The 26,981-nt window shown below is 43.8% G+C and overlaps 3 protein-coding genes and 1 non-coding gene across 6 annotated transcripts; 2 read left to right on the forward strand and 2 right to left on the reverse strand.

The window, feature by feature from the left end:
- Positions 1-291: 291 nt before the first annotated feature.
- LOC110535236 (homeobox protein Hox-B3-like) lies at positions 292-3,345 on the reverse strand. 2 transcript variants are annotated; one of them, XM_021620115.2, is made up of 4 exons: positions 2,759-3,345; positions 1,871-2,220; positions 1,636-1,752; positions 292-1,365 (listed from the first exon to the last, which is right to left on the reverse strand). In XM_021620115.2, exons 1-4 carry the CDS (start codon positions 3,093-3,095, stop codon positions 1,168-1,170), a joined length of 1,002 nt encoding a protein of 333 aa, XP_021475790.1. In that variant the 5' UTR covers positions 3,096-3,345; the 3' UTR covers positions 292-1,167. The 2 variants fall into 2 exon arrangements, with proteins under 2 accessions (XP_021475790.1, XP_021475789.1); XM_021620114.2 differs by having other exon boundaries at positions 2,717-3,340.
- Positions 2,323-20,357, forward strand: LOC110535237 (importin-4). Of its 2 annotated transcripts, none has more exons than XM_036934807.1 (29): positions 2,323-2,466; positions 8,521-8,607; positions 8,761-8,840; positions 8,993-9,034; positions 9,236-9,365; positions 9,550-9,729; positions 9,836-9,901; positions 10,166-10,267; positions 10,382-10,465; positions 10,761-10,916; positions 11,039-11,092; positions 11,310-11,419; positions 11,813-12,051; positions 12,305-12,415; positions 12,650-12,763; positions 13,018-13,141; positions 13,303-13,414; positions 13,664-13,782; positions 13,978-14,055; positions 15,258-15,315; positions 15,445-15,550; positions 17,134-17,327; positions 18,042-18,092; positions 18,179-18,304; positions 18,569-18,795; positions 18,981-19,113; positions 19,416-19,520; positions 19,623-19,692; positions 19,805-20,357. In XM_036934807.1, exons 1-29 carry the CDS (start codon positions 2,395-2,397, stop codon positions 19,933-19,935), a joined length of 3,261 nt encoding a protein of 1,086 aa, XP_036790702.1. In that variant the 5' UTR covers positions 2,323-2,394; the 3' UTR covers positions 19,936-20,357. The 2 variants fall into 2 exon arrangements, with proteins under 2 accessions (XP_036790702.1, XP_036790704.1); XM_036934809.1 differs by lacking the exon at positions 2,323-2,466 and adding an exon at positions 7,814-8,231.
- LOC118937475 lies at positions 14,125-14,262 on the forward strand. The gene has a single exon (XR_005034814.1). It is a non-coding gene; the product is annotated as a small nucleolar RNA SNORA8 (small nucleolar RNA).
- A 2,571-nt stretch (positions 20,358-22,928) lies between the features above and the next one.
- On the reverse strand, positions 22,929-25,947 carry si:ch211-196f5.2 (uncharacterized protein LOC556372 homolog). Its single transcript, XM_036934810.1, has 3 exons — positions 25,430-25,947; positions 24,332-24,564; positions 22,929-23,276 (listed from the first exon to the last, which is right to left on the reverse strand). Exons 1-3 carry the CDS (start codon positions 25,642-25,644, stop codon positions 23,194-23,196), a joined length of 531 nt encoding a protein of 176 aa, XP_036790705.1. The 5' UTR covers positions 25,645-25,947; the 3' UTR covers positions 22,929-23,193.
- Between the last annotated feature and the right edge of the window lie 1,034 nt (positions 25,948-26,981).

A 26,981-nucleotide genomic window follows, 5' to 3' on the forward strand; every position in this document is an offset into this window, starting at 1 on the left:
CCTCAAGGAAGTGGGGAAAGACGCATTTGGAAATGACTAAGAGGGCTGTGTACAGACCTCCTGCGGGGGGAAAATAAATATAGATGTCAGACAGGCTGCCACAAAGGCTGAAAGGGGATGCATGGAATTATGTTAATGGCTCTAGAAGGGGATGAAAGTGTATGACGTGAATGTGTCAGTGTGACGCAGGCTTGCGGTTTGGCAGAAGGATCAGTTCTATTACAATGAGATAGATATAGCGAGTAATACGAGATATATACACACACACACACAAACCAAGTATCGAGTCAGTGTTTGCTCTGATAAGACATGCTTTATTTGTACAACCAGTCATTGTTCCCCCTTTGCAAGAGTGACAGATCAGGCAACAAGATGACATTACCAACAATCCTGGTCGAAGCGTTCCGTGTAGAGCTTTTAACAGTTGGTGGGTTCTCCAAACAAGTCTGCCTATGAAAGAAAACTGCCCCGTGTAAAGACAAAGACAAGTAAATCCCACCAACATGGCCACATCATTTCATTACAGGTGGACTGTAAACCAACAGGGTTTATGATCCAAAAAACAAAAACAAAGCATAACTTGTAAAAATATGGGAGAAAAGGGGTAAAATTCAAAAAAGTAAAAAAGAGAAAGGTCACACGTTCAGATGTGTAGCTTAAAAAAAATTAAAAAAAATTAAATAAAAGTGATGGCTTAAAAAAAAAAAAAAATAGCCTGCCACTTCTTCCAACACAGACAGTGAAAAACTTTGTCAGAGTTGAGTGTAAAAAAGCAAAAGGAGCAATGAACTCTTCAACGATATTAAATACTCTGGAAAGGTATTTTTTAAAAATAAGGCAACAATGAGATAAAACATATGAATAAGGGATAAAAGTCCAAACAGACCTACAAATTATTAAGATGGATTGATATAATTAGCCAACACTGCATTATTTGAGAATAACCTGTGTCTGAATCTCAACCTTAATCCTTCCAAACAAACCACACATTTAGAAAAAATAACAGTCGATTTACCACTGAGACATTCCCCTGTGGATTATTGGCTAGCATTGTGAAACAGGGGCGCATGGAGCTGTTGGGTTGAGTAGGGCTCCTGTCGTCACCTGATGCTGGAGTCGTGTTTTACACTGTCCATGTTGTAGCCCCTTACTGTGCTGTAGAAGCCATTAGTGGTTCATGGCTGGTGGCAGGGGCCAGTTGCCCAGGGGCCTCGCAGGGGCCTGGGAGGGAGAGGAGGATGGCTGAGGGTATCCACCTGTGTAGTAAGGCAGGTTCTGCTGGGGGCTCTTCTTGAACATGGCCTCTTGGAACTGTTGAGTGTTGGAGTGATGATCCAGAATCTGTGTTTGGGCTTCTCCCTGAAACTAGAAAGAGATGGTGGTTAATATCACCATACAGTCAGCATGAAGCTAAAGCACTGATGTGTGTAGAGATATTTCACCCTGCCTTTAAAGACACTATGTCCAAGCCTATTGCCCCTGTTACCAACCAACAGGGGGCACAAGCTAGACAACTACTGGAGCAATAACTGTAGTTTAAGATAAATGTAGTATTGTACAACATAACCAAACATATCAACTAGGAAAAGAACATGTCTGTTGTGCAGTTTTACACAGCATTATAATTGTGCTCACCTGAGGGCGTGGTGGCATGTTAGGGTAGCCAGGGTTTGGATACCCAGCAGATTCCCAACCGTTGTCTTTCTGGTGCCTTTTCAGTTTCATCCTGCGATTCTGGAACCAAGTTTTTACCTACAAGACATGCATATAATTAGTCAACATTTGAAGTAAATACCAGCTAAATGTATGATTTGACACAATGGTGAAGAGTGGGTTACGCTCATAACAGTAGGCTAATCAATCAACTCACCTGTTTGTAAGTTAGCCCCGTCAGTCCAGCCAGGGCCTTCATCTCAGCAGGGGAGAGGTACCTCTGCATGTTAAACCGATGGGTCAGGGCATCCATCTGGCCTGTTGAAAAAGCAGTCCGAGCTTTTTGTTTGGGGGTGTCCTTGTCCGCTTTCTCTGGGAGAGGCAAGGGCAAAGACGGTGGGGCGTTGTCCTCACTCCCCAGAATTTGTACGCTTGTGTTCTCTGGATAGGAGCTAGAGACAAGCTCACTACCATTTGGGCTTCCACTTTCCATCTCCTCTTCCAACTCCCTTTTCACCCAGGTGGCAGGGTTGGTTTGGGGATAGATTTTCTCCGAAGTCCAAGAATCTGCGCGAGAAAATAGGAGAAAGTTATTTACACTTGTCGGTACATAAAGTCTGCATTTTGGCTTGGTTGAATTTGAACAGTTCCACCGGGTGGCGCCATTGTCCATGCAGTCTGACTAAAGGTTAAGAGTGGACACTTTTGGCGGTTCACAAGCACAAACATGTAGTTAGCAAGATGGCGTCGGACACTAACACCTGGACCTTGTTTGAGAGGGAGATCGCAACTTTCGCCAGAGACCCAGCAAATGCAAGTATAATAACTACCACTATGTCGACCTAACAGTCTGCTTCATAGACAATTCAAAATCAAATTTATAAAGCCCTTCTTACATCAGCTGATATCTCAAAGTGCTGTACAGAAACCCAGTCTAAAACCCCAAACAACAAGCAATGCAGCACAAACTACCTAGAGTACTGTAGGCCGTATATACACGGTAAGAGACCTGCTCTCAACCATATTGCGCAAAACAACTAAATGGCTAGCTAACGTTATTTACCTGGTGATCTGTGCAACACTGGATCTCTTTGAGTGTAGTTACCTGGCTGCTCGATCTCCTTCGGCGGTTGATCAAACGGAGTCCGGTTGTGGTGAATGAAAAGGCCTCCACTCGGAGTATGGCTCTGAGGGTCGCCGAGATACATGACAGGGCCTGGGTAGTGGGAATTGCCATTACCAATGTTGTGTTCGGGATTCCTGGGTGGGGATTGATGCTGAGCTTGCTGGTGGTAGCCGCCGCTGACCCCAGAGTTGTACACGGCCTCTGCCCAGCCGGAGAAGTTGGGATGATTTTGCTCAGGCCCTGTTTGGTACATGAGACCATAGGCAAAAGCATGGTAGGATGGATTGTAGCTCACTGGTAGCTTCCAATCTGCCATCGCTTCCACAGTCCCTCTTCTTTGCAAGCAAGAAATGTCCAAACTTTTCAATGATGCCCAAAAAGACCCCCTAAAGTAAGGATGCTGTAGCCAACCTTCCAGACGTTTGAACGCTTCTTGGTGTAGCTAGCTAGCATCAACTAACTACCGACTGCTGGAAAACACCGAAGTTGTAGTAGTAATATCGCTTTCCCCTGCTTCGAAAAATATTATACTGTCCATCGAATCTGGGGGTCATTGTTTATAGGGCAAGGTGTGGGTCAGGTCTCAGCCAATCATCAAGTCTTCCATTCAGGTATCGGTATTGAGGCCGCGCCCCTTGAAAGGTCTGTTCAGGAGAAATTACATTTTTGTAATTTAATCACAAGTTTTAATGTATTTCTTGAACTAGTAATTCTAGGAAGCAAAATAAGCAGCAAAAAACAACATTTTTTTCTCAGAAAAACTATTTAATTTTTGATTTATTTTGGTGCAATTTATTAGTCATTGTCCAACATATATATCAGATATCCATTAAATCATCACTATTTTATATTTTAAAACATATGAGTTTAAAAGTTTCTTTAATTGGAAGTAACACAATGAGTGGACACTTAATGGTCACAGTATTTTGTAATATTTGCAACTGTACGTGTATCCCATATGTTATCCTCTCTTCACTTTGAAAAGACAACCTTTGATTAATGTGTTGAAGTTTAATGAGTACAGTTTTCTGCTCAGTCTGCTTCTCTTATATTTTAATTTGTTAGCTCTATATTTGAAATTTCAATCATAGAGTCATATCAATTCTATGTGTAAGCCTAATTTATAACACATGTCAAACATGTTTACATTTCCGGCTTGGATCAGAATGTTCATACTCTCACATCCCTGCCATAAAGTGTCTCTTCAGAGCTGTCCCATTGTTGTGGAGGTAGCCTCAAGGCAATAGTGACCTCAACAGTTAATGTGATCAAGGCTGCTGGTGGTGCATTATGCTTGAATTGTAGAGAAAGGCTACAGAAATGTGTGTAGCAATGGTGGTAGAAATGCTGTAGATGTATTTATTTAATCTGCAGAAATGTGTTGACTAGTATGTAGCCTAAAGACTATGTTTTATTCTCCCTAGTTTTGCCCAGACATAGGACATAGACCTGGGTCAGGGGACAACTCCACCTGGTTAGATGTGATTATCACTCCATTATTTAATCTATATGCATCTGTGTTATTTGGCTTAAAAGTGGAAATTGAAGCATGAATCTATATGTTTCTCACAGCATGCTGTTGACAATGCAGTTAGCACAACTCAAAACACACTGATCACTTTCTACCTGAGCCTTTATCCCTTCTCAAATACAGATTTTTGTAGTTCAACTTGGAGACAATTGGCTACAATGGCTGGACATGTAAATGCTGTGTATAGTCAAGCACCTGGTAGCAATGCTTTCACATACTGGACCAAACTGGCCCAAGAATTACCATTCAAATGCTTGTTTTTAGTCTACCTCCGTGGCTGCATTGCAATTGTAATTGTTCAGTTAGTGGTGAGAATATGTGATAATGAGAAGAGGGAGGTGATAGGTGTGGGGTGTGATAGGTGTGGGGTGTGTGTTTTGGGGGATGGGTGTGGTGGGAGGCTTGTTGGCGGGGGGGCAAGTGAATAGAAGATGTATCCTAAATGCTTTTTTATTCTAAATGCATTTAGTATATAAATCATAGGGCTATTTTAATTTTACTTTAATTTAGCATCCTTTGTAGATGCCCAAAACAACACAGACAAATGTAACTGCATGTTATGGCAAATGTGACTGAAGCCAATCAATTATCAGCAGTTTGTGGGTAGAACTTTATTTGATTGTTAAAAGGTTCAAATCGGATTGTGTGAACGTTTGGTTTTGCTGCACCAATGAAGGGAGATATACTTATTATAAACCGGGTTGTTGGAGCCCTGAATGCTGATTGGCTGAAAGCTGTCGTATATCACACCTTATACCACAGGTACTTGTTTACTGTTTCTAATTACTTTTGTAACCAGTTTATAATAGCAATAAGGCAATTCGGGGGTTTATGGCAATATTGTGTACTGTAGTCGACATCGACTGATTTTTGGGTCCAATGTCAATACAATCTTTTCAATAAAGACATATTTCTATTACAACTTAACACTTTAAAAATGACTTACTGATCTAGATAGAGTGAATAATATGCAGCTGTAGTACAGTTAGTCTCCATTTACTTTACATGGACCGCTTTGGGATAAATACAAATCAGCCAAGAATGCAAATGGCTGCTGAAATCCTAGCCTACCTTTCCACTCTGAAATAATTGGAATATTGCAGCACCTGCTGCCCTCTTAATACCGCACAAGTTGTCGAGGTCCAACCTAAAACCAAGTATCGAGTCAGTGTTTGCTCTGATAAGACATGCTTTATTTGTACAACCAGGCCTTGTTTCCCCTTTGCAAGAGTGACAGATCAGGCAACAAAATGACATTACCAAAAATCCTGGTCGAAGCATTCCGTGTGGTTCAGTGTAGAGCTATTAACAGTTGCCAGGTTCTCCAAACATGTCTGCCTATGAAATGAAAAAAATGGCTGAAAGCCATGGTGTATAGCACCTTATACCACAGGTACATGTTTACTGTTTCTAATTACTTTGGTAATCAGTTTATAATAGCAGTAAGGCAACTCGGGGGTTTGTGGTATATACTACGGCTAAAGGCTGTATCCAGGCACCTTATGTGACATTACAATTGGCTACAATGGCTGGACATGTAAATGCTGTGTATAGTCAGCACCTGTTAGCAATGCTTTCACATACTGGACCAAACTGGCCCAAGAATTACCATTCAAATGCTTGTTTTTAGTCTACCTCCGTGGCTGCATTGCAATTGTAATTGTTCAGTTAGAGGTGAGAATATGTGATCATGTTGAGACTATGGGACTATTGGCATAGCTACTGATCTTTACCTGGGCAGAGGGGGGTGATAGGTGTGGGGTGTGTGTTTTGGAGATGGGTGTGGTGGGAGGCTTGTTGGGGGGGGGGGGGGGGTTGTTTTTTTCGATAATCGATTTCTTTAGTGTCAGTGTGAGACGAGGTACTCCCTCTTTTGTGACCTTTATTAAAAGGTGCGAATTGTCACCTCATACTACTATGCATGTCAATTGAGACATGCTCAACTACAACAACGTTTTTACAACTTGAAAACGTGTAGAATTAGACACGCACTCATGCGAGAATATTCTACGGTAGTTTGTTCACTAACAATATTGATCATTTTCGCCCCAAAACAGGCGCTCTACACTTGTAAAGCTGATGTATTTCAATGTGGTATGGAACACCGTTTGGGTCTTTATTTATGAAAATAAATAGCTAGCCAGCTACTAAACCCTGTTGCCCAAAGTTAACGTTATAAGCAGCCAGCTAGGACCGGGACCGGGTTGTGAAGCTAGCCACAATAAGGATTAGGCACAATGGTGGAATTTGCGGTTTGCCTTCAAAATAAAAGCACCAATTTGAAAGTGATGCAGAAGATAACCATTGGTGGAATCATGCCATATTTAGACTAGATAAGGTTAAACAAGGTTGGAATGTGAAGCAATGAAATGGGGTATCAGCCTACTTGGTGACACCCACAGAACACAACTGTGAAGAGTTTACGCAAATATTAGTGTTGTAGCTCTTATTGCAGGACTGTGACTGTGAAATCACTTCCCCAGTCAGCCTATTGTGTGTATTGACGTTCATATTGCACTGTACAGCTTTACCTAAGGGTTGAGGATCAATAAAATGGGGTATCAGTCTACTCAATACCCAATAAATATTTTCCCAATGTCCTCTCCAGAGTTATCAGACTCCAAAACATCGTCACAGTATTGTTTTTACCCTGGAATAGTGTTTAATACACATAGGTTGACATTAAATGTTTCTCAATTCACAGTTTTTTCCAGAGTCCCACAATAAGAGCTACGACAGTAATGTTCTCTGGGTGTCACTGAGTAGACTGATACCCCATGTCATTGATATACAATCCATAGGTAAGGCTGTGCAGTGAAATAAGTATGGCCCCAATGCAATTCTAACGTGTAATAAATCCAGTGTGATTTCAAAAGATTTTTGTCAAATAGTTTTTTGTTGATTTTATATAATACTCCAACCTCGTTTAGCATGATCTATTCAATTATGGCATAATTCTACTATTTGTATTTTATTTGCCAATGACATAATTTTATTTTGAAGGCTAACTGCAAAGTCCACTATTGTGGTTAATCCTTATTGTGGCTAGCTTCACATAGATGGGTCTAATCAAATAAGAACTGTCTTATAAATTAGGGTTATTTTAGATGACCCCTAGCTATATAGTTAGCTAGCTAACTATATAGCTACTGAAACAGATTGTCGTTTTTGCTATGCTTTTGGGGATGAACATTGTTTGCATCCATGAGCTAGCTAGCTCTTTTTATGACCAGCACTGTAGGTGCTCGATTCAACTTTAGCATACGTATCGATGAATCGTTGTGACATATTAAATACGAGTGATAGTGTAATCAATGTGTAATAACTATTAAAAAATTTTTTTTAAATGTATGAATTCGTTAAATTATGTGACGTGCAGTCATATTCAAGTCCTGGGTGGTCAACAAGCTTATTTGACACGTCAAATAGTGTTATTTGACTTGTATCTTTTTTTATTTTTTTTTACCCAAAACGGCGTTCCAGAATGTGGCCCTTTAACGAGCCTGTTCACGTGGAACACTCCCTGAGTTGGTTCTGTGCCGCGTGGCATTGTGATAGAACGAACCAGACTGGGATTCGAAACCCAACCGTCGCCTATTTTGGGGTTCCTATAAATCGGCGGAGGAGAAAATGTATCCATAGATATGTTTTGATACGCTAATAGCTAGCAGAGTTGTTAACTAGCTACAGATAATTTGTTGACATATTAGTCGAGTTAGCAAACTGGCTATACTTTGACCATTCAGACCGTTCTCCCAGTTTATGCCTGTCAAAGGGTCATGTTTTAGCGTGACAGTTTGCGCATCATTTTGAATAATAACATCTCAGAAACACTGAGATTTTGGAAGAGCCAAGATGTCTGGGGAACTAGAGCAGATTCTCTTACAGCTCACGCAGCCTGACAATGCGATTATTCAGCAGGTAAAGACTCTCCTGATTTAGCCTATGAAATTGTGGTTGACACTTACCCTGGCATGCTTTGATAACAAGCACCAACGGGCTATCAAACTGTTAACGTTTAGTTATAAAAATGGACAACTATTAGCAAGCCAAATTATGTCACGAACGAGTGTGGCTAACACACAATTATTTTCCTACATGGTCTGTCTCACTTTATAAACTTGACAGTTCACTAACGTTTTAGCTGGCTGGCTAGCTTACTATATTTCAGTCAGTATTCAACCATATCCAAAAAAAAATCCTCCTACAGGCCACCGCCCAGCTGAAGCTGGCTTTTAAAGACCCAGCCATCATCCCAGCGTTGTGTGCTGTCATGACCGGGTCCCAGAACTCACAGGTATGTAGGTGACACATGGGTTACACTAACACCTATCATCTGTGTGAAGATACCAGATGTGTTGAACCCAGGGCCTTGCATGAGTTGTTATCTTTGTGCGGCTTATCGCTGACTCTCATCAGTGAATTAATTGTTGCTCCCCCTTCTCATCAGATCCGCCAGTCAGCTGCAGTAATGTTGCGGATGAGAGTGAAGAAGCATTGGAAGAAGATTGGCCCTGATCACAGAGAGAGGTTGGCTGCCCTTTGTTGTCCAATCCCCCCCCCCCAATCAGTCATTTTCAAGTCCTCTGTATTTGGACTGTTGAATGAATTCCCACTGAGCATTATTTTTTAAACATTTCTATTGTATTTGATATGTTTTTTTTTTTTTTTTTGCTTCATAGTTTGAAAGCAGTGGTCCTGCAAGCCTTCCAGCAGGAGACAGAGTAAGCATATTTTATCCTTTACATAAAAACACACTGTCACATATTTTATTTTGAGGTGGAAAACGCGATTTATTAGAATATCAATGGATTATCAAACAGATAGCTATAACCTATATCGGACCGTAACCACTAACTCATCCATACACACCGATGAAACTTGTTACATTTGAACTTGACAATAACCCCTGTCTCTGTTTCCAGACACACAGTACGCCACTCCCTCTCGCAGCTCAGCGCAGTGATGGTCAAACACGAGACGCCAGACCGCTGGCCTGCTCTATTCACACTCCTCAACCAGTCCACCAAGAGCAACAACCCAATGGACAGACAGGTATCAGCTACTTTAGATAGAACAAAAAAACTGCAACATCTTTGTATATAAAAGGTAGGCTTCAGTTGGCTTGTCCTGACAACGTGAACATCGAGAGGTTGGGCTTTACATGGATTTGACCGGCGCTTTTGATGGTTGCTCACTGATTGGTCAGAATATGCATTGATCAAAATGTCTCCCTCAGGTGGGTCTACTCTTGCTCAGCAAAGTGGTGGAGTCCAATCCGGAGCCCTTCAAGCCCCACTATCGCCAACTGCTGCAGCTGTTTGGCACCGTGCTGCAAGACCTGGACAACCCCACAGCCATGTACTACAGCATCCTCACCCTCACCGCTATGACTGCCTACACTGGCACAGAAGAGATGGTGAGGCCACAATCTTATCTATTTGATGTCCTTTTGGAGTGAACAGAGGTTTTAGTCTACCAGTTTCCTTCGTTGCTGTGTTGAAATGAAATGTCTTGTCTTTCAGAACCTAATGCGCTCCCTCATCCCAACACTGATCATTGCTCTCAGACACCTCATCAAGGCAGACCAGGTAGGGAATAGTTCATTATGTCAGCCCCCACTAGCACCACTGGTGACTGCACCAGTCTTCAGGGATGACTGTTGAAAAACACTATTGTCCCTTGATTGAGTTATTGTATGTGTTGATCAGGCCAGTGAGGCCATGGTGGTGTTATTAGACTGTTTCTATGTGTTGACCAGGATCAGGCCAGTGAGGTGTTATTAGACTGTTTCTATGTGTTGACCAGGATCAGGCCAGTGAGGTGTTATTAGACTGTTTCTATGTGTTGACCAGGATCAGGCCAGTGAGGCCATGGAGGTGTTCGATGAGCTGATGGAGAGTGAGGTGTCCATCATGGTCCCACACATCACTGAAATTGTCCACTTCTGCTTGGAGGTGAGAACAAGGAGCTTCTAAAAAATATTTCTAATGACTTTTTGCTTACATGCCATTGTAGGAAAAGTGATGGTTTGTCTTATTGACAATGAAATGTGTGTATGTGTGTCTCAGGTCAGTGCAGACACTACACTGACTGACTCCCTGCGTGTGAAGGCTCTGTCCTGCATTGCTTTTCTCATTCGTCTCAAGAGCAAGGTAAAGTCACCAGTTATAAAATGGATGCCCTGGCCTAGATTCACCCTCCAGTGAGCCCTCTTGTCCTTAAACTGAGGTATATGTCAATAGTCGCTCTCAAGTGGCGTCATCCCTTGTCTCCTTTCCCCATCTCACTAAATAAATGGACAGGTGAATGCAAATTCCCTAGCCTGTGTTTTCAGAGAAGGAGAGGAAGCCACTAAACCATAGAGATGAGCCTTTCTCCTTTTGTCAGTTAAAATATGTGGAGCTTGTCAAGTGATGTATGCTGGGTTGTTCTCTCTCTCCCCTTCAGACAGTGTTAAAGCAGAAGCTGCTCAATCCCATCCTGCAGACGGTGTTCCCCGTGCTTAGTGCAGCGCCACCACCTGGGGAGGAGGACCCTGAGGACGAGGAGAACAGCAATGAGGACGACACTGACAACGAGAGTCCCAAACACTTTGCTGCTCAGGTAAACTTCCCTTCTCTGTTGTTGAACTGTGTATATAATGCACAGAAAATATATCATGCACAGAAAACAGGTGATGTTTTTTCGGAGAGCGTGTTTGAAATAGAATGTATTTTTGTTTGCAGGTTATTGACACCATGGCTCTTCACATGCCCCCTGAGAAACTATTCCACCAACTGGTTAGTGAACACACTCACTTGCTTCATACATCATTTGCCTGCCAATCAGTCATTTCAATTCATATTATTATCATCTCTGTGACATAGCGGTAGGATTGTAGCATCAGTATTTAAAACTAATTTGCGGTCTTGTACTGAGAGGTACACCAATTTCCATGCATAGAAGTACATATGGTTTTAGTAAGTATGTATGTCTGACCCATGGTGTGTCCATCAGATGCCGCTGACTCAAGCATGTCTGGCCAGTGATAACCCCTATGAGAGGAAAGCTGGCCTGATGTGTCTGGCAGTGCTGGCCGAGGGCTGTGCCGACCACATAAGGACCAAGTGAGTCCCCTGAGCAATGCTGTTTCTGATGTCTATTTAGTGGCTCCGTGTCAAAAAAAATTAGTTTTTTTTAAAGGTTTACATTTGGCAATGTGTGGCAGGGTAGCCTAGTGGTTAGAGTGTTGGACTAGTAACCGGAAGGTTGTAAGTTCAAATCCCTGAGCTGACAAGGTACCAAATCTTTCATTCTGCCCCTGAACAGGCAGTTAACCCACTGTTCCTAGGCCGTCATTGTAAATAAGAATTTGTTCTTAACTGACTTGCCTAGTTAAATAAAGGTACAACTTTTTTTTTTTTTAAATGTAGATATAAACCACAGTCATGGTTTTTATTTTTCCTCTTATTCAAATGGAGAGATTGTATTTTTCCTGCTAATCCCACTCTGTCTGTCAGGATGCTGTCGTCCATGTTGCAGACGGTGTGCCAGAGTCTGTCAGACAGTAACCAAGTGGTCCGCAGCGCCGGCCTCTTTGCCCTGGGACAGTTTTCTGAGCACCTGCAGCCTGAGGTCAGTAAGTACTGTGCTGAGCTGATGCCACTGTTGCTGGGCTACATGTCTGCTCTGAACCAGGCCAAGATCGGACACGTCACCAAGGCCTTCTACGCCCTGGAGAACTTCCTGGAAAACCTGGGTGAGGATCCTCCCATTCACCTTATCCTGATCCATAACCATCTCTCTTGTTATTATTTGATTCTGTTCTGTTCTATACTCAGATAATAAAATGCTAAACTGTAGCTAGGTAAACAAATATTCAGTCGATGACTCTCTTGTTTTTTAGTCTCGTCCCCAGACTACTTTCAATGTACAAATAAGATGAGGTTGAATTTGTCATCATCTCTGTTCTGTGCTGATATTTTCACTAACGGTGTTCCATCCCCTATCAGGTTCAGAGATTGAGCCCTACCTGCCCACCCTGATGGAGACCATGTCTGCCCTCAGCAACGCAGAGAACCTGAAGCTCAAAGAGCTGGCTGTCAGTGCTATAGGAGCTATAGGTAACACCCAGCAAAAGGCCTTTCAATAGAGCATGTTACATCTCAATAATGTAGCGCTTGTGTCTTCCTTCATCCACACTGGTCTGAAAGCTAAAAGGTAGTCCCAGTTGTTTTAAAAACTGTTTTCAGATCAGTGCAGATGGAGAGGACAGTAGTAGAGGAAGCCACTTGAGACTGTTGAGATGCAAGTGGTGTGTACATCTCTAACTGTGTTAACTGCTCTCTTCCTTTCAGCCAATGCAGCCAAAGAGAAGCTAGTTCCTTACTTCCTGCCTGTCATTGAGAGTCTGAAGGGCTTCCTCACTGACACCAGGGATGAGATGAGGTCTCTGCAGACACAGGCTCTGGGTAGGTTAACTATCTCTAAGGCTTAGTCAGTTTGATGTGGTCGTTCAGCAGACACTTTTAGTCAATATGACTGACAGCTTAGACTTGACAGTCTACTATATGTGGCCCCGGTAGGTTTCTAACTTTAAACTCTTATATTTCATAGCACTATGCTCCAACTAACTGAGCTACCGGAACCCGTCTTGTGTAAACAAGATGAATGAACTATGAGTCACCTGTGAATGGGGATTGATGGGTATACATTGTCCTTTCAGATACTCTGTCAGTGCTGGCCCGCACCATAGGTAAGGAGGTGTTCAGCCCCCTGGCTGCAGAGTGTGTTCAGCTGGGACTCAATCTCACCAACGCTATCGATGACCCAGACCTGCGCCGCTGCACGTACGTAGTTAACGGGAGTTTGTGTGCCAGATACTGCTACTCTCTAGTAGAAGTCCTGCCAACCTTTTTTGGGGTGGGCTTTCAGAGTGCATGGCTGTTTTCTGACTTGTAGATTAGTTTGTATATCGCCCAACTCTCTGCCTTTCTCTCGGTGTGTGCAGGTACAGCCTGTTTTCGGCTGTGTCCACAGTGAGTCCAGACTGTCTGAACCCACACCTCACTGCCATCACCACCATCATGCTTCTGTCTCTCAAGTCCACAGAGGGAGTCACGGTCAGTCAATGGGCTTTATGGCTCCAAACCCTTCCTATTCACACCACTCAGGACGTGGCGGTGTATTCCATTTCAACTCAGCCAATTCAGGACGTGACATGAAATGCATGAATGAAAAGTCCACATAGATACGTAATGACATTTTCAATGGACTGAATTGAAATGGAGTTGATCCTGGTATCATGATATGCACATCCATCATGTCTGGAAGAATTTATCCTCTGAACTCTTTCTTTTCTCCATGATCAGGCTCACCTTGAGGAGGACAAGACGTTTGTCCTGCTGGATGACGATGATGACGACGAGGCTCAGGGAGACACCATTTTGGACGAGGAGGGGACTGACAACGTGGACCCAGACATCGCCGGGTATGTCTGAGATGTTGATGATGATCTTGTGATGTTTGATGTTCATACACAATGCAAAGGCTCCCTAAAGCAGCCTTTCAAGGCAGCTCTCATAAAAGATGTCAATGGTAACCATTGTTTTCCCTGGCACTGAGCTAGGCAGAGGGACCTCTCCGTCCCCCATCCTAACCTCTGTGCTCTCACTTCATTCCCCAGGTTCAGTGTAGAAAACGCCTACATTGATGAGAAGGAGGACACCTGTGACGCCCTGGGAGAGATTGCCTTCAACACCGGGTAAAGACTCGAGAGCATAGACATCTTTGGTGGTGGTTGTCACAGACCATTAAGGCTCTATATTCATTCAGGACTGCATGGTATCAGCAGCCAGCCACTACTCTGGTTCCACTGTTCATTAGTCAGTGCATGAGCAATTCGACATCTGGCATTGTTGGTCTCCATTCCTCTCTGTGCTGGGAAACCTGGTATACAATCGTTTCACTTCCCAGCAACTGAAATGTTCTGTTGAATAAAATTTAAAAAAGGTTATATATTCATTCTTATGCTATATATACACTATATATACAAAAGTATGTGGACACCCCTTCAACTTAGTGGATTTGGCTATTTCAGCCACAAACAGGTGTATAAAATCTAGTACACAGCCATGAAATCTCCATAGACAAACATTGGCAGTAGAATGGCCTTACTGAAGAACTCAGTGACTTTCAACGTGACACCATCATAGAATGCCACTTTTCCAACAAGTCAGTTTGTCATATTTCTGCCCTGCTAGAGCTTCCATGTTAACTGTAAGTGCTGTTATTGTGAAGTGAAAATGTCTAGGAGCAACAACGGCTCAGCCGTGAAGTGGTAGGCCACACAAGCTCACAGAACGGGACCGCCGAGTGCTGAAGAACGCACCGTGTAAAAAATCATCTGTCAGTTGCAACATTCACTACCGAGTTCCAAACTGCCTCTAGAAGCAACATCAGCACAAAAACTGTTCGTCGGGAGCTTCATGAAATTGGTTCTGGCAGTCCGACGGACAAATCTGGGTTTGGCGGATGCCAGGAGAACGCTACCTGCCCCAATGCATAGTGCCAACTGTGGAGGAATAATGGTCTGGGACTGTTTTCGTGGTTCGGGCTAGGCCGCTTAGTTCCAGTGAAGGGAAATCTTAACGCTACAGCATACAATGATATTCTAGACGATTCTTTGCTTCCAACTTTGTGGCAACAGTTTGGGTAAGGCCCTTTTCTGTTTCAGCATGACAATACCCCCGTGCACAAAGCCAGGTCCATACAGAAATGGTTTGTCAAGATTGGTGTGGAAGAACTTGGCTGGCCTGTACCTGACCTGTTCGATGAGTGGGTGTCCACATACTTTTGGTCATGTAGTGTATTTCCCCTCATATACAATGTTAGCACTTTGAGCACTGGGACAGCGTCAAGTCCATTAGTTACTGATGTCCTTTTCTTTCCTGTTCACCCCTTCAGTGCTGCCTTCCAGCCTTTCCTGGAGTCCAGCTTTCAGCAGGTCTATGAGCTGCGTGATGTAAGCACTGTAGCACTGCTCATCCACCCCCTCCTTCTGTGTAATGAGCCATGAAGGGCATTCGGTCAGTGTGTATGGGGGTTAGCATTTGTTTCTCTGACCATGCATTCTGTGTCCCCCTCCCCTCAGTTTCCCCACGAGGATGTGCGCAGGGCTGCCTTCGTGGCCATGGGCCAGTTCTGCCGAGCTCAGCACAAAGTGTGGCAGGAGAATCCCACTGAGGCCGACCACCAGGGTATCTCTCTCTTGCTCGCACTCTCTCTCTCAGCGCACATCACATACAGTACCAGTCAAACATTTGGACACACCTACTAATTCAGGGCTTTTTCTTTATTTTTTACTATTTTCTACATTGTAGAATAATAGTGAAGACATCAAAACTATGAAATAACACATATGGAATCATGTAGTAACCAAAAAAGTGTTAAACAAATCAAAATATATTTTAGATTCTTCTAAGTAGCCACCCTTGATGACAGCTTTGCACACTCTTGGCATTCTCTCAACCAGCTTCATGCATTTCAATTAACAGCTGCGCCTTGTTAAAAGTTCATTTGTGGCATTTCTTTCCTTCTAAGACACGAAGGTCAGTCAATCCGGAAAATTTCAAGGACTTTGAAAGTTTCTTCAAGCGCAGTCGTAAAAACCATCAAGCGTTATGATGAAACTGGTTCTCATGACGACCGCCACAGGAAAGGAAGACCCAGAGTTACCTCTAATGCAGAGGATACGTTCGTTAGTTACCAGCCTCAGAAATTGCAGCCCAAATAAATTCTTCACAGAGTTCAAGTAACACATCTCAACATCAACTGTTCAGAGGAGACTGCGTGAATCAGGCCTTCATGGTCAAATTGCTGCAAAGAAACCACCACTAAAAGGCAACGGATGGAAATCTGTCCTTTGGTCTGATTCCAAATTTGAGGTTTTCGGTGCCAACCACGTTGTCTTTGTGAGACACAGCGTAGGTGAACGGATGATCTCCGCATGTGTAGTTCCCACCGTGAAGCATGGAGGTGTGATGGTGCGGGGGTGCTTTGCTGGTGACGGGGTCAGTGATTTATTAAGAATTTCGAGGCACACTTAAGCAGCATGGTTATCACAGCATTCTGCAGCGATACTCCATCCCATATGGTTTGCGCTTAGTGGGACTATTATTTGTTTTCCAACAGGACAATGACCAACACACCTCCAGGCTGTGTAAGGGCTATTTGACCAAGAAAGAGAGTGATGGAGTGCTGCACCAGATGACCTGGCCTCTACAATCACCTGATCTCAACCCAATTGAGATGGTTTGGGATGAGTTGGACCGAGTGAAGGGAAAGCGCTCGGCATATGTGGGAACTCCTTCAAGACTGTTGGAAAAGCATTCCAGGTGAAGCTGGTTGAGAGAATGCCAAGAGAGTGCACAGCTGTCATCAAGGCACATTTTTTTTTTTTTTTTACTACATGATTCCATGTGTTATTTCATAGTTTTGATGTCTTTGTTATTATTGTACAATGTAGAAAATAGTAAAAATGAAGAAAAACCCTTGAGTAGGTGTCCAAACTTTTGACTGATACTGTGTGTGTTTATCTATACCTCTCTTGCTCTTTCTCTTCTCTTATATATCTCTATTCCTCTCTCTTTATACCTCTCTGCTAAACACGTATATGTGACCAATATTTATTTTTATTTTTTATACCTCTCTCGCTCTACCTTACTATTTATACCTCTCTCTCTATTCCTCTCTATCTATACCTTTCTTTCTCTTTATACCTCTCTCTCTTTCTACCTCTCTGAAACAAAAAATGGAGTTATGCTTCTCTTCCTCCGTCCAGCCCTGCAGAAGCTGCTGGGGGTGGTGCTGCCAAGCTTCCTGGAGGCGGTCCATAGTGAGCGTGAGCGCCATGTGGTGATGGGCGTGCTGGAGGCCATGAACGCTGTGCTGAAGGCCTGCCAGGGGGAGGCACTGCAGAGCCCCGGGCGCCTGCAGGAGATCAGCCAGGCCATCCGAGACGTGCTCAAGAAGAGGGTGAGCCCAGACCAACCAAGCTGGGCCTGAGCTGGGTTTCCCAGATTAATTCATTTAGGATATCTGAAATCAGGATATGTGTTTGTATTTATTAAGGATCCCCATTAGTTCCTGTCAAGACAGCAGCTACTCTTCCTGGGGTTTATTAAGGATCCCCATTAGTTCCTGCCAAGGCAGCAGCTACTCTTCCTGGGGTTTATTAAGGATCCCCATTAGTTCCTGCCAAGGCAGCAGCTACTCTTCCTGGGGTTTATTATGGATCCCCATTAGTTCCTGCCAAGGCAGCAGCTACTCTTCCTGGGGTTTATTAAGGATCCCCATTAGTTCCTGCCAAGGCAGCAGCTACTCTTCCTGGGGTTTATTAAGGATCCCCATTAGTTCCTGCCAAGGCAGCAGCTACTCTTCCTGGTGTCCAGCTAAATTAAGGCAGTTATATGCAATTAAAATAACATTAGATTTCACAACACATTGTGTTCCGTCAGGCCACTACTGTCCTACCACATATCTACAACACAGAATCCATGTGTGTGTGGAGTGTGTATGAAATCGTGCATGTGTCTGTGTGTCTCTTCACAGTCCCCACTGTTCCATAAGGTGTATTTTTATCTGTTTATGTTCCAGTGGACTATAGTGCGTTAGCCTAAAATGTCTACAGTAAAATAGGAAAACATTCTGATAAGCCATTGACCCCCCCCCCCCCCCGTCTCTCTACAGACTGTCTGTCAGGACGGAGGAGGAGACGAGGCAGATGATGACGAGCAGCAGGTGAGACTTCCTCTCTTTCTTTTACCACTCTGTCCATCACCGGCAGGATTGGCTGTACTTTCAGGTGTATGATGTGAACGTTCTAGGCGGAGTATGATGCCATGCTGCAGGAGTTTGCCGGCGAGGGGATCCCCTTGCTAGCCTCTGCCGTCCCAGCGGAGACCTTCCAGCCCTATCTCAACGAGCTGCTGCCGCTCATCATGAACAAGGCTGTGAGTAACACAACCATCACCACACCTTTTCTCCCTTAACACAAGTCATTTACTCTAGTTGACAAGCCATCAATATAGAGATAAATAGACCTAATTCCTAGTTCATTTTTGGTTGAAATTTTACAATTTCCTCAATTAAAGTTTTATTTTGAGTTTGCAAAAAAAGTCGCCATAAGCACAGAAAGAATAAACCTTTTATTTAGAGATGTAGTTAAATGTAGTTATATGTATTGAATGAGTGGATTTATTCCTCCTCCTCTGTAGAAGTTGTCTTACACAGTGGCCGACCGTTCATTCTCCGTGGGCACGCTCGGAGAGATCCTGCAATCCCTCGTCAACGTATCTGGGGGCAGGGCCTGTGCCGGCAAACTGTCCAATAAGCTGCTGCCTGTCCTAGTGGCTGGGGTGAGAGACAGCGACAGTGAGGTTCGCAACAACAGCGTGTTCGCACTGGGAGCACTGGCCCAGGCTGCTGGACCCCTCGTCGCACAGTATCCCTCAATAATAATGAAGTGTATGTGTGCGTGTTCAGGATGGATCACTGATAACCGTGCTATGGTTCTGATGAGAAGCTAGACACATTGACCAGCCCTGACCAGATCAGTAGATTCTATTACTATGTTACTGACCTGTCCCAGAAGACCAGGGTATTTTCCTCAACTCCTGTCCCTCCCAGAGACTACCCCATGATGCTGTCCCTCTTCTCCAACCTGCTGTCCAAAGAACAGGACAGGAGGGTGATTGACAACCTGTGTGCTGCCCTCTGCAGGATGATCATGAGCAACATGGAGGGTGTCCCTCTGGAACAGGTACTGTATATGCACGTTCATTCATGGGATGTAATACCGGGCCACTGCCTACCTTGAGGTTTGTGCATGACTCAAAGATTTGTGTAGAAGTTTGAGTGGCTCTGATGTTAGGATTGGGACCCTCTTGAGAATATCTGCGACCTGTGTCTGTAGCCTTGTCTCCAGTTCTTTAATGTCCCAAATGCTGTACATTAGATTTACAATGTACGTGTTTTCCACATGCTTTTTGACATACAGACGCATGAGTTGATGAACTGATTGTTACTCAGTGATGCTCACTTAGCTAACTCTGCCTGTCATAGGTGTTCCCTGCCCTCCTGGCTCGCCTCCCTCTGAAGGAAGACATGGAGGAGAATAAGACTGTGTACAGCTGCTTGGCCATGCTCTACTCTCAGAACCCTGCACTGGTACGCTGATCTTCAGTGGCGTTCTTCCATCATGTTGACTAATCTGATTGTGCTGTTACATACCCATCTGTTTGTATATTAATATTTATGTTGTCTCCTCAGGTCCTGAGTCAAATTAAGCCAATAGTATCTGCTTCCAGCCACGTCCTGGGAACCAAGGATCTTGACACAGGCGAGAGCTTTAAATCCTGACAGGTTTCCTCACCTTGTTGTGTAGAAATGTTGTCTTATGTGGATAACAACGTTCTAACAATGTATTAACAACGTAGGTCTTTGTCTTCCAGAAACCCAGAACACACTGGTCATGCTGCTCCGAGACGTCGCTCAGCGTCACTCCAAGGAATTCGAGGTCGCCATGAAGTCACTTCCCGCTGAGCAGAAGATGAAGCTGACAGGGGCCGTTAGCCAATCCTAGCACACCACGTCAACCAGCTATTCCATGCCAGTCAAAGCCAGCGAATTGTAGGATTTGTGTTACTACATATGACAAGTGGGACAGTAGTTGGAACACGTTCAAATTGGGTAAACCTGCAAACTCCTGCACTTGAACCATTCTACTATTAGGATTCTATCATTATTCAGAGGTTCTGTTCATAGTTCTCACTTTTTAATTTATATTGTCTGTGCTTTTTAGAAGTTATTTCATTTTTTGTGTGTTACTAGTATGTTTTTGTTTGTTTATTTTTAGTCTGATACTGGTTTAACCTTGTTGTAACTGAGAACCTCCATCTATTTTCTGCTGTCCCCCTTTTACCACACATTTGTTCAACTGGCTTGACTAGTATTGAGTGTGAAGCAATGAACTGAATTCATGATAAATTCCTTTTTCTCAGACTTGTCAGTGTCACGCACTGTTCTCTGCCTTTCCCCTCACGTGTTGTCAAGCCCCTTTCCCCCCCCTCTGTACCATTGTTTCTCTCTCCACTGTCCCTCATTCAGAGCGCTCCCCATCATGCTTAGTAAGGTGGTTTTGTGAATCGGACCAATCTACCACAATGCACTCGTGTGGAGATTCCAGTTCTTCTTTTGTGCCTAAATGACAGGATTATAATGGCAATTTTTGTTATATTTTATTTACATCGGATACAATTGGCATCATATGCTTGCTGATAGATAAACACTCAACACACTTATCTAATAGCTTCTGCTGGGTTCAGCGATCACATCTACTAACATGTCTTCCCATTTTTTGTATTTGTTTTATTCATTCTCTTTTATTCTGTCAACAGCTTTCAGCCCACAATCAGTAACTACTAGTTACATCACCTACTCAAATCCATCTTATATGTGTATATACAGTGCCTTGCAAAAGTATTCACCCCCTTTGGCGTTATTCCTATTTTGTTGCATTACAACCTGTAATTTAAGTAGATTTTTATTTAGATTTTGTGTAATGGACGTACACAGAATAGTCCAAATGGGTGAAGTGAAATTTAAAAAAAATGTAAACTGAAAAGTGGTGCGTGCACATGTATTCACCCCCTTTGCTATGAAGCCCCTAAATAAGATCTGGTGTAACCAATTACCTTCAGAAGTCACATAATTAGTTAGATTGCACACAGGTGGAGTTTAAGTGTCACATGATCTCAGTATATATACACCTGTTCTGAAAGGCCCCAGAGTCTGCAACACCACTAAGCAAGCAGCACTATGAAGACCAAGGAGCTCTCCAAACAGGTCAGGGACAAAGTTGTGGAGAAGTACAGATCAGGGTTGGGTTATAAAAGAATATCCGAAACTTTGAACATCCTACGAAGAACCATTAAATCCATTATTTAAAAATTTAAAGAATATGGCACCACAACAAACCTGCCAAGAGAGGGCCGCCCACCAAAACTCACAGACCAGGCGAGGAGAGCATTAATCAGAGAGGCAACAAACAGACCAAAGATACCTCAGCTGTGGAGATTTGCAGCTCCTTAAAGGGTTATCTTTCCATAGGACCAATTTAAGCCGTACACTCCACAGAGCTGGGCTTTATGGAAGAGTGGCCAGAAAAAAATAAGCAAACATGTTTGGTGTTTGCCAAAAGGCATGTGGGAGACTCCCCAAACATATGGAAGAAGGTACTCTGGTCAGATGAGACTAAAATTGAACTTTTTGGCCATCAAGGAAAACACTTAAGTCTGGTGCAAACCCAACACCTCTCACCCCGAGAACCCTATCCCCACAGTGAAGCATGGTGGTGGCAGCATCATGCTGTGGGGATGTGTTTCATCAGCAGGGACTGGGAAACTGGTCAGAATTGAAGGAATGATGGCTGGTGCTAAATACAGGGAAATTCTTGAGGGAAACCAGTTTGTCTTCCAGAGATTTGAGACTGGGACGGAGGTTCACCTTCCAGTAGGACAATGACCCTAAGCATACTCCTAAGCAACACTCAAGTGTTTTTAAGGGGAAACATTTTAAATGTCTTGGAATGGCCTAGTCAAAGCCCAGACCTCTATCCAATTGAGAATCTGTGGTATGACTTAATGCTTAAAGAACCCATCCAACTTGAAGGAGCTGGAGCAGTTTTGCCTTGAAGAATGGGCAAAAATCCCAGTGGCTTGATGTGCCAAGCTTATAGAGACATACCCCAAGAGACGTGCAGCTGTAATTGCTGCAAAAGGTGGCTCTACAAAGTATTAACTTGGGGGGGGTCAATAATTATGCACGCTCAAGTTCTCTTTTTTTGTCTTATTTCTTGTTTGTTTCACAATAAAAAATTATTTGCATTTTCAAAGTGGTAGGCATGTTTTTTAAATAATATGATACAAATCCCCCCCCCCCCCCCCCCCCCCTCCCCCGAAAAAATATATTTTAATTCCAGGTTGTAAGGCAACAAAATAGGAAAAATGCCAAGGGGATGAATACTTTTGCAAGACACTGAATAACAAGCAATAGCTAGACAAACCAAGTCTATAGAGATGCCAAATATTACATAGCAAACAAAGTTCATGAAATAATATTACAACAAATACTTGGAAAGAAATATATATATAAGGCAGGATTTAGATCAGGGATGTGCAACTGGCGGACCACATGCCCCCTTTTGAAGCTCTCGGCTCAATTTCCTCAGTTGGGATCTCCACTTACTTTTGTGAGTTTAAATAGTAGAATAAGCAAGGTGCAATTTTGAAATGTAGTTGTGCATCTACAGTTTTCCCTCATATATCAGACACTAATAGTCAGTCAATTAGCCCATATCAGCTAAAATGTTTAAGATTGGTAACTTAATCTAGCCGGCCAGCTATCTAAACTTGTAGTACACATGGTCGAATTACTATCTGGGGGGCCCACATTTTGAATTTTGTTAGTCTCACTCAGATCTCATTAAAAACTGCAAACATTTCTCTCCACCCTATGAAAGAATCTGTAGAATTGCAGCAAACTTGCTTTAAGCAGCAACATTTTCAGGGGTTCAGATTTAGTGTGGTCAGGGCGTGAGTTGTGTGGGCAGTCTATGTTTTCTGTTTCTACAGTGCCTTGCGAAAGTATTCGGCCCCCTTGAACTTTGCGACCTTTTGCCACATTTCATAGATAGCTTTACAGGTCAACTTTGCTTTTGTCTTTTTTTTTTTTTTTTTTTGCTTAAATGTTTATACGATTCAAAGCCCTAGTGGCTGATCCATGTTTAATTGCACTGATCATTAAGTTATAGCTTCTTCTGGCGATGATCCTGAGAGTTCCCTCACACCTCACGAATCTCCTGTTTGGGCTGTGACTCGATGTCCAAGGCCACGGTCATCTCTACTGGCTGGAAGCCGTTCTCCTCTGAAAAAGGCCCAAAAGACTTCATTCAATGCAGGGATGCCAATACATCAAAACATTTCCATGAGCAGAATGAGTGTCAGCTTGAGGAATTTGCTTTGCCATCTCGGGAATGTGGTACTAGGGTTAAGTATGTGAGGTCGTATCAAATAGGAAACCACAGTCGATGAAGTAAAGTCTATGCTAAGTGGGCCAAGTACCACACATGGCCGCTGACCGAACACCATTCTGAAGTTGTATAGACCAGAGGGGCAAAGTGTGAGATATCTGGGTGGATTATTAATGATGCAATGGCATGCAGCATGATCTCATCTTGGATTCCTGTCACTGCCGCCTGGTGCATGGCTAAATCCACAGCACCTTGAGAACTCGGCAGCTGAACATTTGTCAGGTCCGTGACCAGGGCAAGGGGATGGGTGGCATTGGCATTGATAAATTGAGACATTCATATTGAGAACACAGGAGGTGCCTTCAGTTTGCCAATAAAGTCTAGGCCTATGCTAGTGTAACCGATGTGAAATGGCTAGCTAGTTAGCGGTGGTGCGCGCTAATAGCATTTCAATCAGTGACATCACTCTCTCTGAGACCTTGAAGTAGTTGTTCCCCTTGCTCTGCAAGGCCCGTGGCTTATGTGGAGCGATGGGTAACGATGCTTTGTGGGTGTCAGTTGTCTATGTGTGCAGGGGGTCCCTGGTTCGAGTCCGCGTAGGGGCGAGGAGACGGACTAAAGTTCAACTGTTACACTAGCCTGGTTGTCAGTCTGTTTATCTAACATTCCACTATGTCATGTGCTAAACACAGAGTACAAAGAGTGGAATGTAGCTAAAAAGACTGACAACCAGGCTAGGCCTATGTCTGGTCCCAAACCAAATCCTTACCTCATGCCCTATTCCCTATTCCGTCAGTGTTTACACATCGGAAGGAACTGGATTGGTGCAAAGCAATACGGCAAAAGCTCCATGAAGACTACATAGAGCTATCACAATTTTGCTCACACCCATCCAACTGTATAGCTGTTGACAACATATAGTGTGGAGAGTGACGTGTGTGTCCCAGACCTGTCTGTGTGCGACTCTTCCAGGGCAGGATGTCCACTCCGGTCCGACAGAAGGAGCGGTCTGTGTGGGACTCGGTGCTGTAGAGTACCTCCTGGGTCTTCTTGTCTCCGGGGATCTGAGCCTTGACCCGTACCTCCAAGATGGTGATTTCCTTCTCCTTCAGTTTGCCTGACTTGCTCTTCACCTGCGTCCGCTTGGTGTCCACCCACACCACCCGCTCCTTCACTGCGGATCTGAGCACACAATTCACAATTCAGACCAGAACCTGACTTCACCCTGACCGATCAACATCGACACACATCTGATACAAACTATGTAGATGGACGGAAAACATCCATCATCATGTCAACATAGTCCATGTACAGCATGTTGTGCATTATGTGGCAGCAAATGTCCTGCAACACTTGGGAGTACATACTGATCATCTGACTGGTCATGTAGACAACAACACACTCAAACCTGCCACTGGTCATGTAGACAACAACACACACACACCTGACACTGCTCATGTAGACAACAACACACACACTCAAACCTGCCACTGGTCATGTGGACAACAACAACACACTCAAACCTGTCACTGGTCATGTAGACAACAACACACACACTCAAGCCTGCCACTGGTCATGTAGACAACAACACACACACTCAAACCTGCCACTGGTTATGTAGACAACAACACACACTCAAACCTGTCACTGGTTATGTAGACAACAACACACACACTCAAACCTGCCACTGGTTATGTAGACAACAACACACACACTCAAACCTGCCACTGGTCATGTAGACAACAACACACACACACCTGCCACTGGTCATGTAGACAACACACACACTCAAACCTGCCACTGGTTATGTAGACAACAACACACACACTCAAACCTGCCACTGGTCATGTAGACAACAACACACACACTCAAACCTGCCACTGGTTATGTAGACAACAACACACACTCAAACCTGTCACTGGTTATGTAGACAACAACACACACACTCAAACCTGCCACTGGTCATGTAGACAACAACACACTCAAACCTGCCACTGGTTATGTAGACAACAACACACACACTCAAACCTGCCACTGGTGGACTCACTCTTCGATGCCCAGATCTGCCAGGGTCGTGTCCAGGAACGGGAAAGGCTGGTCAGCACTGATGACCTCGATGGGCAAAGGGACACTCATGGGCACGTCCCATTCCAGCTCGGTGCGTACCATGTTCCCCAGGATAGGGGAATCTTTTGGGCTGTGTTGTTCTCCGTTGGTCTGTGTCTCCTGGGCCTCCGAGGTGTGATTTGTCTCTTCTGCCATGTCAGTGTCTTTGGCCAGCCTGACTGAAAAAAACACCACTATCTAAAATGGGACGGCTACTTTCCCGTCTTTCTGTTATTGTGGTTTGTTTCTGATTTGACTTCTCAGTATCTATCCAGTAGACAGTTGTCGTCTTCCGTTACTTCTACAGTTGCTTTGGTCAGAAGAATAGAAAGGCTTGTCTGTGATACTAAGTCCAAGTGAATGGTTCAGAACGAAAGCAGGTCCTTTTCCTTCCTCTCTGAGCAGAGTGGTCGAGACTGAAGGTGGGTGTGGTGCTGTATGCAGGCTTGTTCTCTCCCTCCTGAGGATTTAAACGGTCGGGGTGAATGTGTGTAATGTGACGGTCAGGTGTGAGGTTTATTAGTCCGTCAGGGGCTGGCTGATGGACTGACATGTTGTTTTTATTGCCAGGGGATTATCCTCTGTCTTTGTATTTGTGTGTGTGTGTGTGTGTGTGTGTGTGTGTGTGTGTGTGTGTGTGTGTGTGTGTGTGTGTGTGTGTGTGTCTGTGTGTGTGTGTGTGTGTGTGTGTGTGTGTGTGTGTGTGTGTGCTCTATCAATTCAGGAATCATAGCACTGCCAATGTATCCACGGTTAGTGTTTAATGTCAAAAATACAAAGTCTGCACTGTTCAGAATGGTTTCTCAGGTGTGTGTGAACACCTGGTGATCCTATTTGCATGTCAAATTGATGGGCAAACCTGTTCTGTAGGGTCAAAAGTGCACATTACCACACATTTCATTTTACAATTCACTTTTGGCAGATTTATGTTTATCAATAATTAGACATAGCTTATTTGTGATATATGCAGTGGGGGACTTTTTGGCTGACCTCTTGTAAATATTTGGACTGTAACTGATTGTCTCTGGCAGTGTGACAGGTGTGTATGAGCCGTGATCGATTTACGGAACATTGGCAGTGCGGTGTCACATTTGTAAGCGTTAAAAAAAACAACTGTTTGCCCAATAACCCTTACAAGTCTCTCCTGTGTGCAGGAATGTGTGGCACGTGTGGTTGCATGCCTGTGTGTTGTGTGCATGTTCCATAACTGTGTGTGTTGTGTGCATGTTCCATAATTGTGTGTGGTCACTCCCCAGGGAAGGGGGAGTTCCTTTTCCACTAACACACATGCTGACTGGCCCATGCGACATACCAGGGTTTCACAACAAATTCTATCACCTAGATACCACACCAACAAGCCAATATAAACTCTATATGGATATACGATTATTTTCCAATGCCAAGACATTTTAGCGATCATTTTGTGATGCGTTCAGTCCCCTCTGTGAAATGACAATAGCAGAGGGTTGTTGATTTTCACGTTGTGTACTGGT

The sequence above is a fragment of the Oncorhynchus mykiss genome, chromosome 11, assembly GCF_013265735.2.
Source record: "Oncorhynchus mykiss isolate Arlee chromosome 11, USDA_OmykA_1.1, whole genome shotgun sequence".
Lineage (NCBI taxonomy): Eukaryota > Metazoa > Chordata > Actinopteri > Salmoniformes > Salmonidae > Oncorhynchus > Oncorhynchus mykiss.

Excerpts from the sequence above, each read along its gene's own strand:
- LOC110535237 (XM_036934807.1), top strand. The coding sequence starts at position 2,395 with ATGGCGTCGGACACTAACACCTGGACCTTGTTTGAGAGGGAGATCGCA. Across the intron at positions 9,366-9,549 it reads ACAACCCAATGGACAGACAG|GTGGGTCTACTCTTGCTCAG; the intron begins GTATCAGCTACT and ends TGTCTCCCTCAG. Across the intron at positions 11,420-11,812 it reads GCCGACCACATAAGGACCAA|GATGCTGTCGTCCATGTTGC; the intron begins GTGAGTCCCCTG and ends TCTGTCTGTCAG.
- LOC110535236 (XM_021620114.2), bottom strand. The coding sequence starts at position 3,095 with ATGGCAGATTGGAAGCTACCAGTGAGCTACAATCCATCCTACCATGCT. Across the intron at positions 2,221-2,716 it reads AGTGTTGCACAGATCACCAG|ATTCTTGGACTTCGGAGAAA; the intron begins GTAAATAACGTT and ends TTTCTCGCGCAG. Across the intron at positions 1,366-1,635 it reads ACATGCCACCACGCCCTCAG|TTTCAGGGAGAAGCCCAAAC; the intron begins GTGAGCACAATT and ends ATCTCTTTCTAG.
- si:ch211-196f5.2 (XM_036934810.1), bottom strand. The coding sequence starts at position 25,644 with ATGGCAGAAGAGACAAATCACACCTCGGAGGCCCAGGAGACACAGACC. Across the intron at positions 24,565-25,429 it reads GCAGATCTGGGCATCGAAGA|ATCCGCAGTGAAGGAGCGGG; the intron begins GTGAGTCCACCA and ends TTGTGTGCTCAG. Across the intron at positions 23,277-24,331 it reads GAAGAGTCGCACACAGACAG|AGGAGAACGGCTTCCAGCCA; the intron begins GTCTGGGACACA and ends GGCCTTTTTCAG.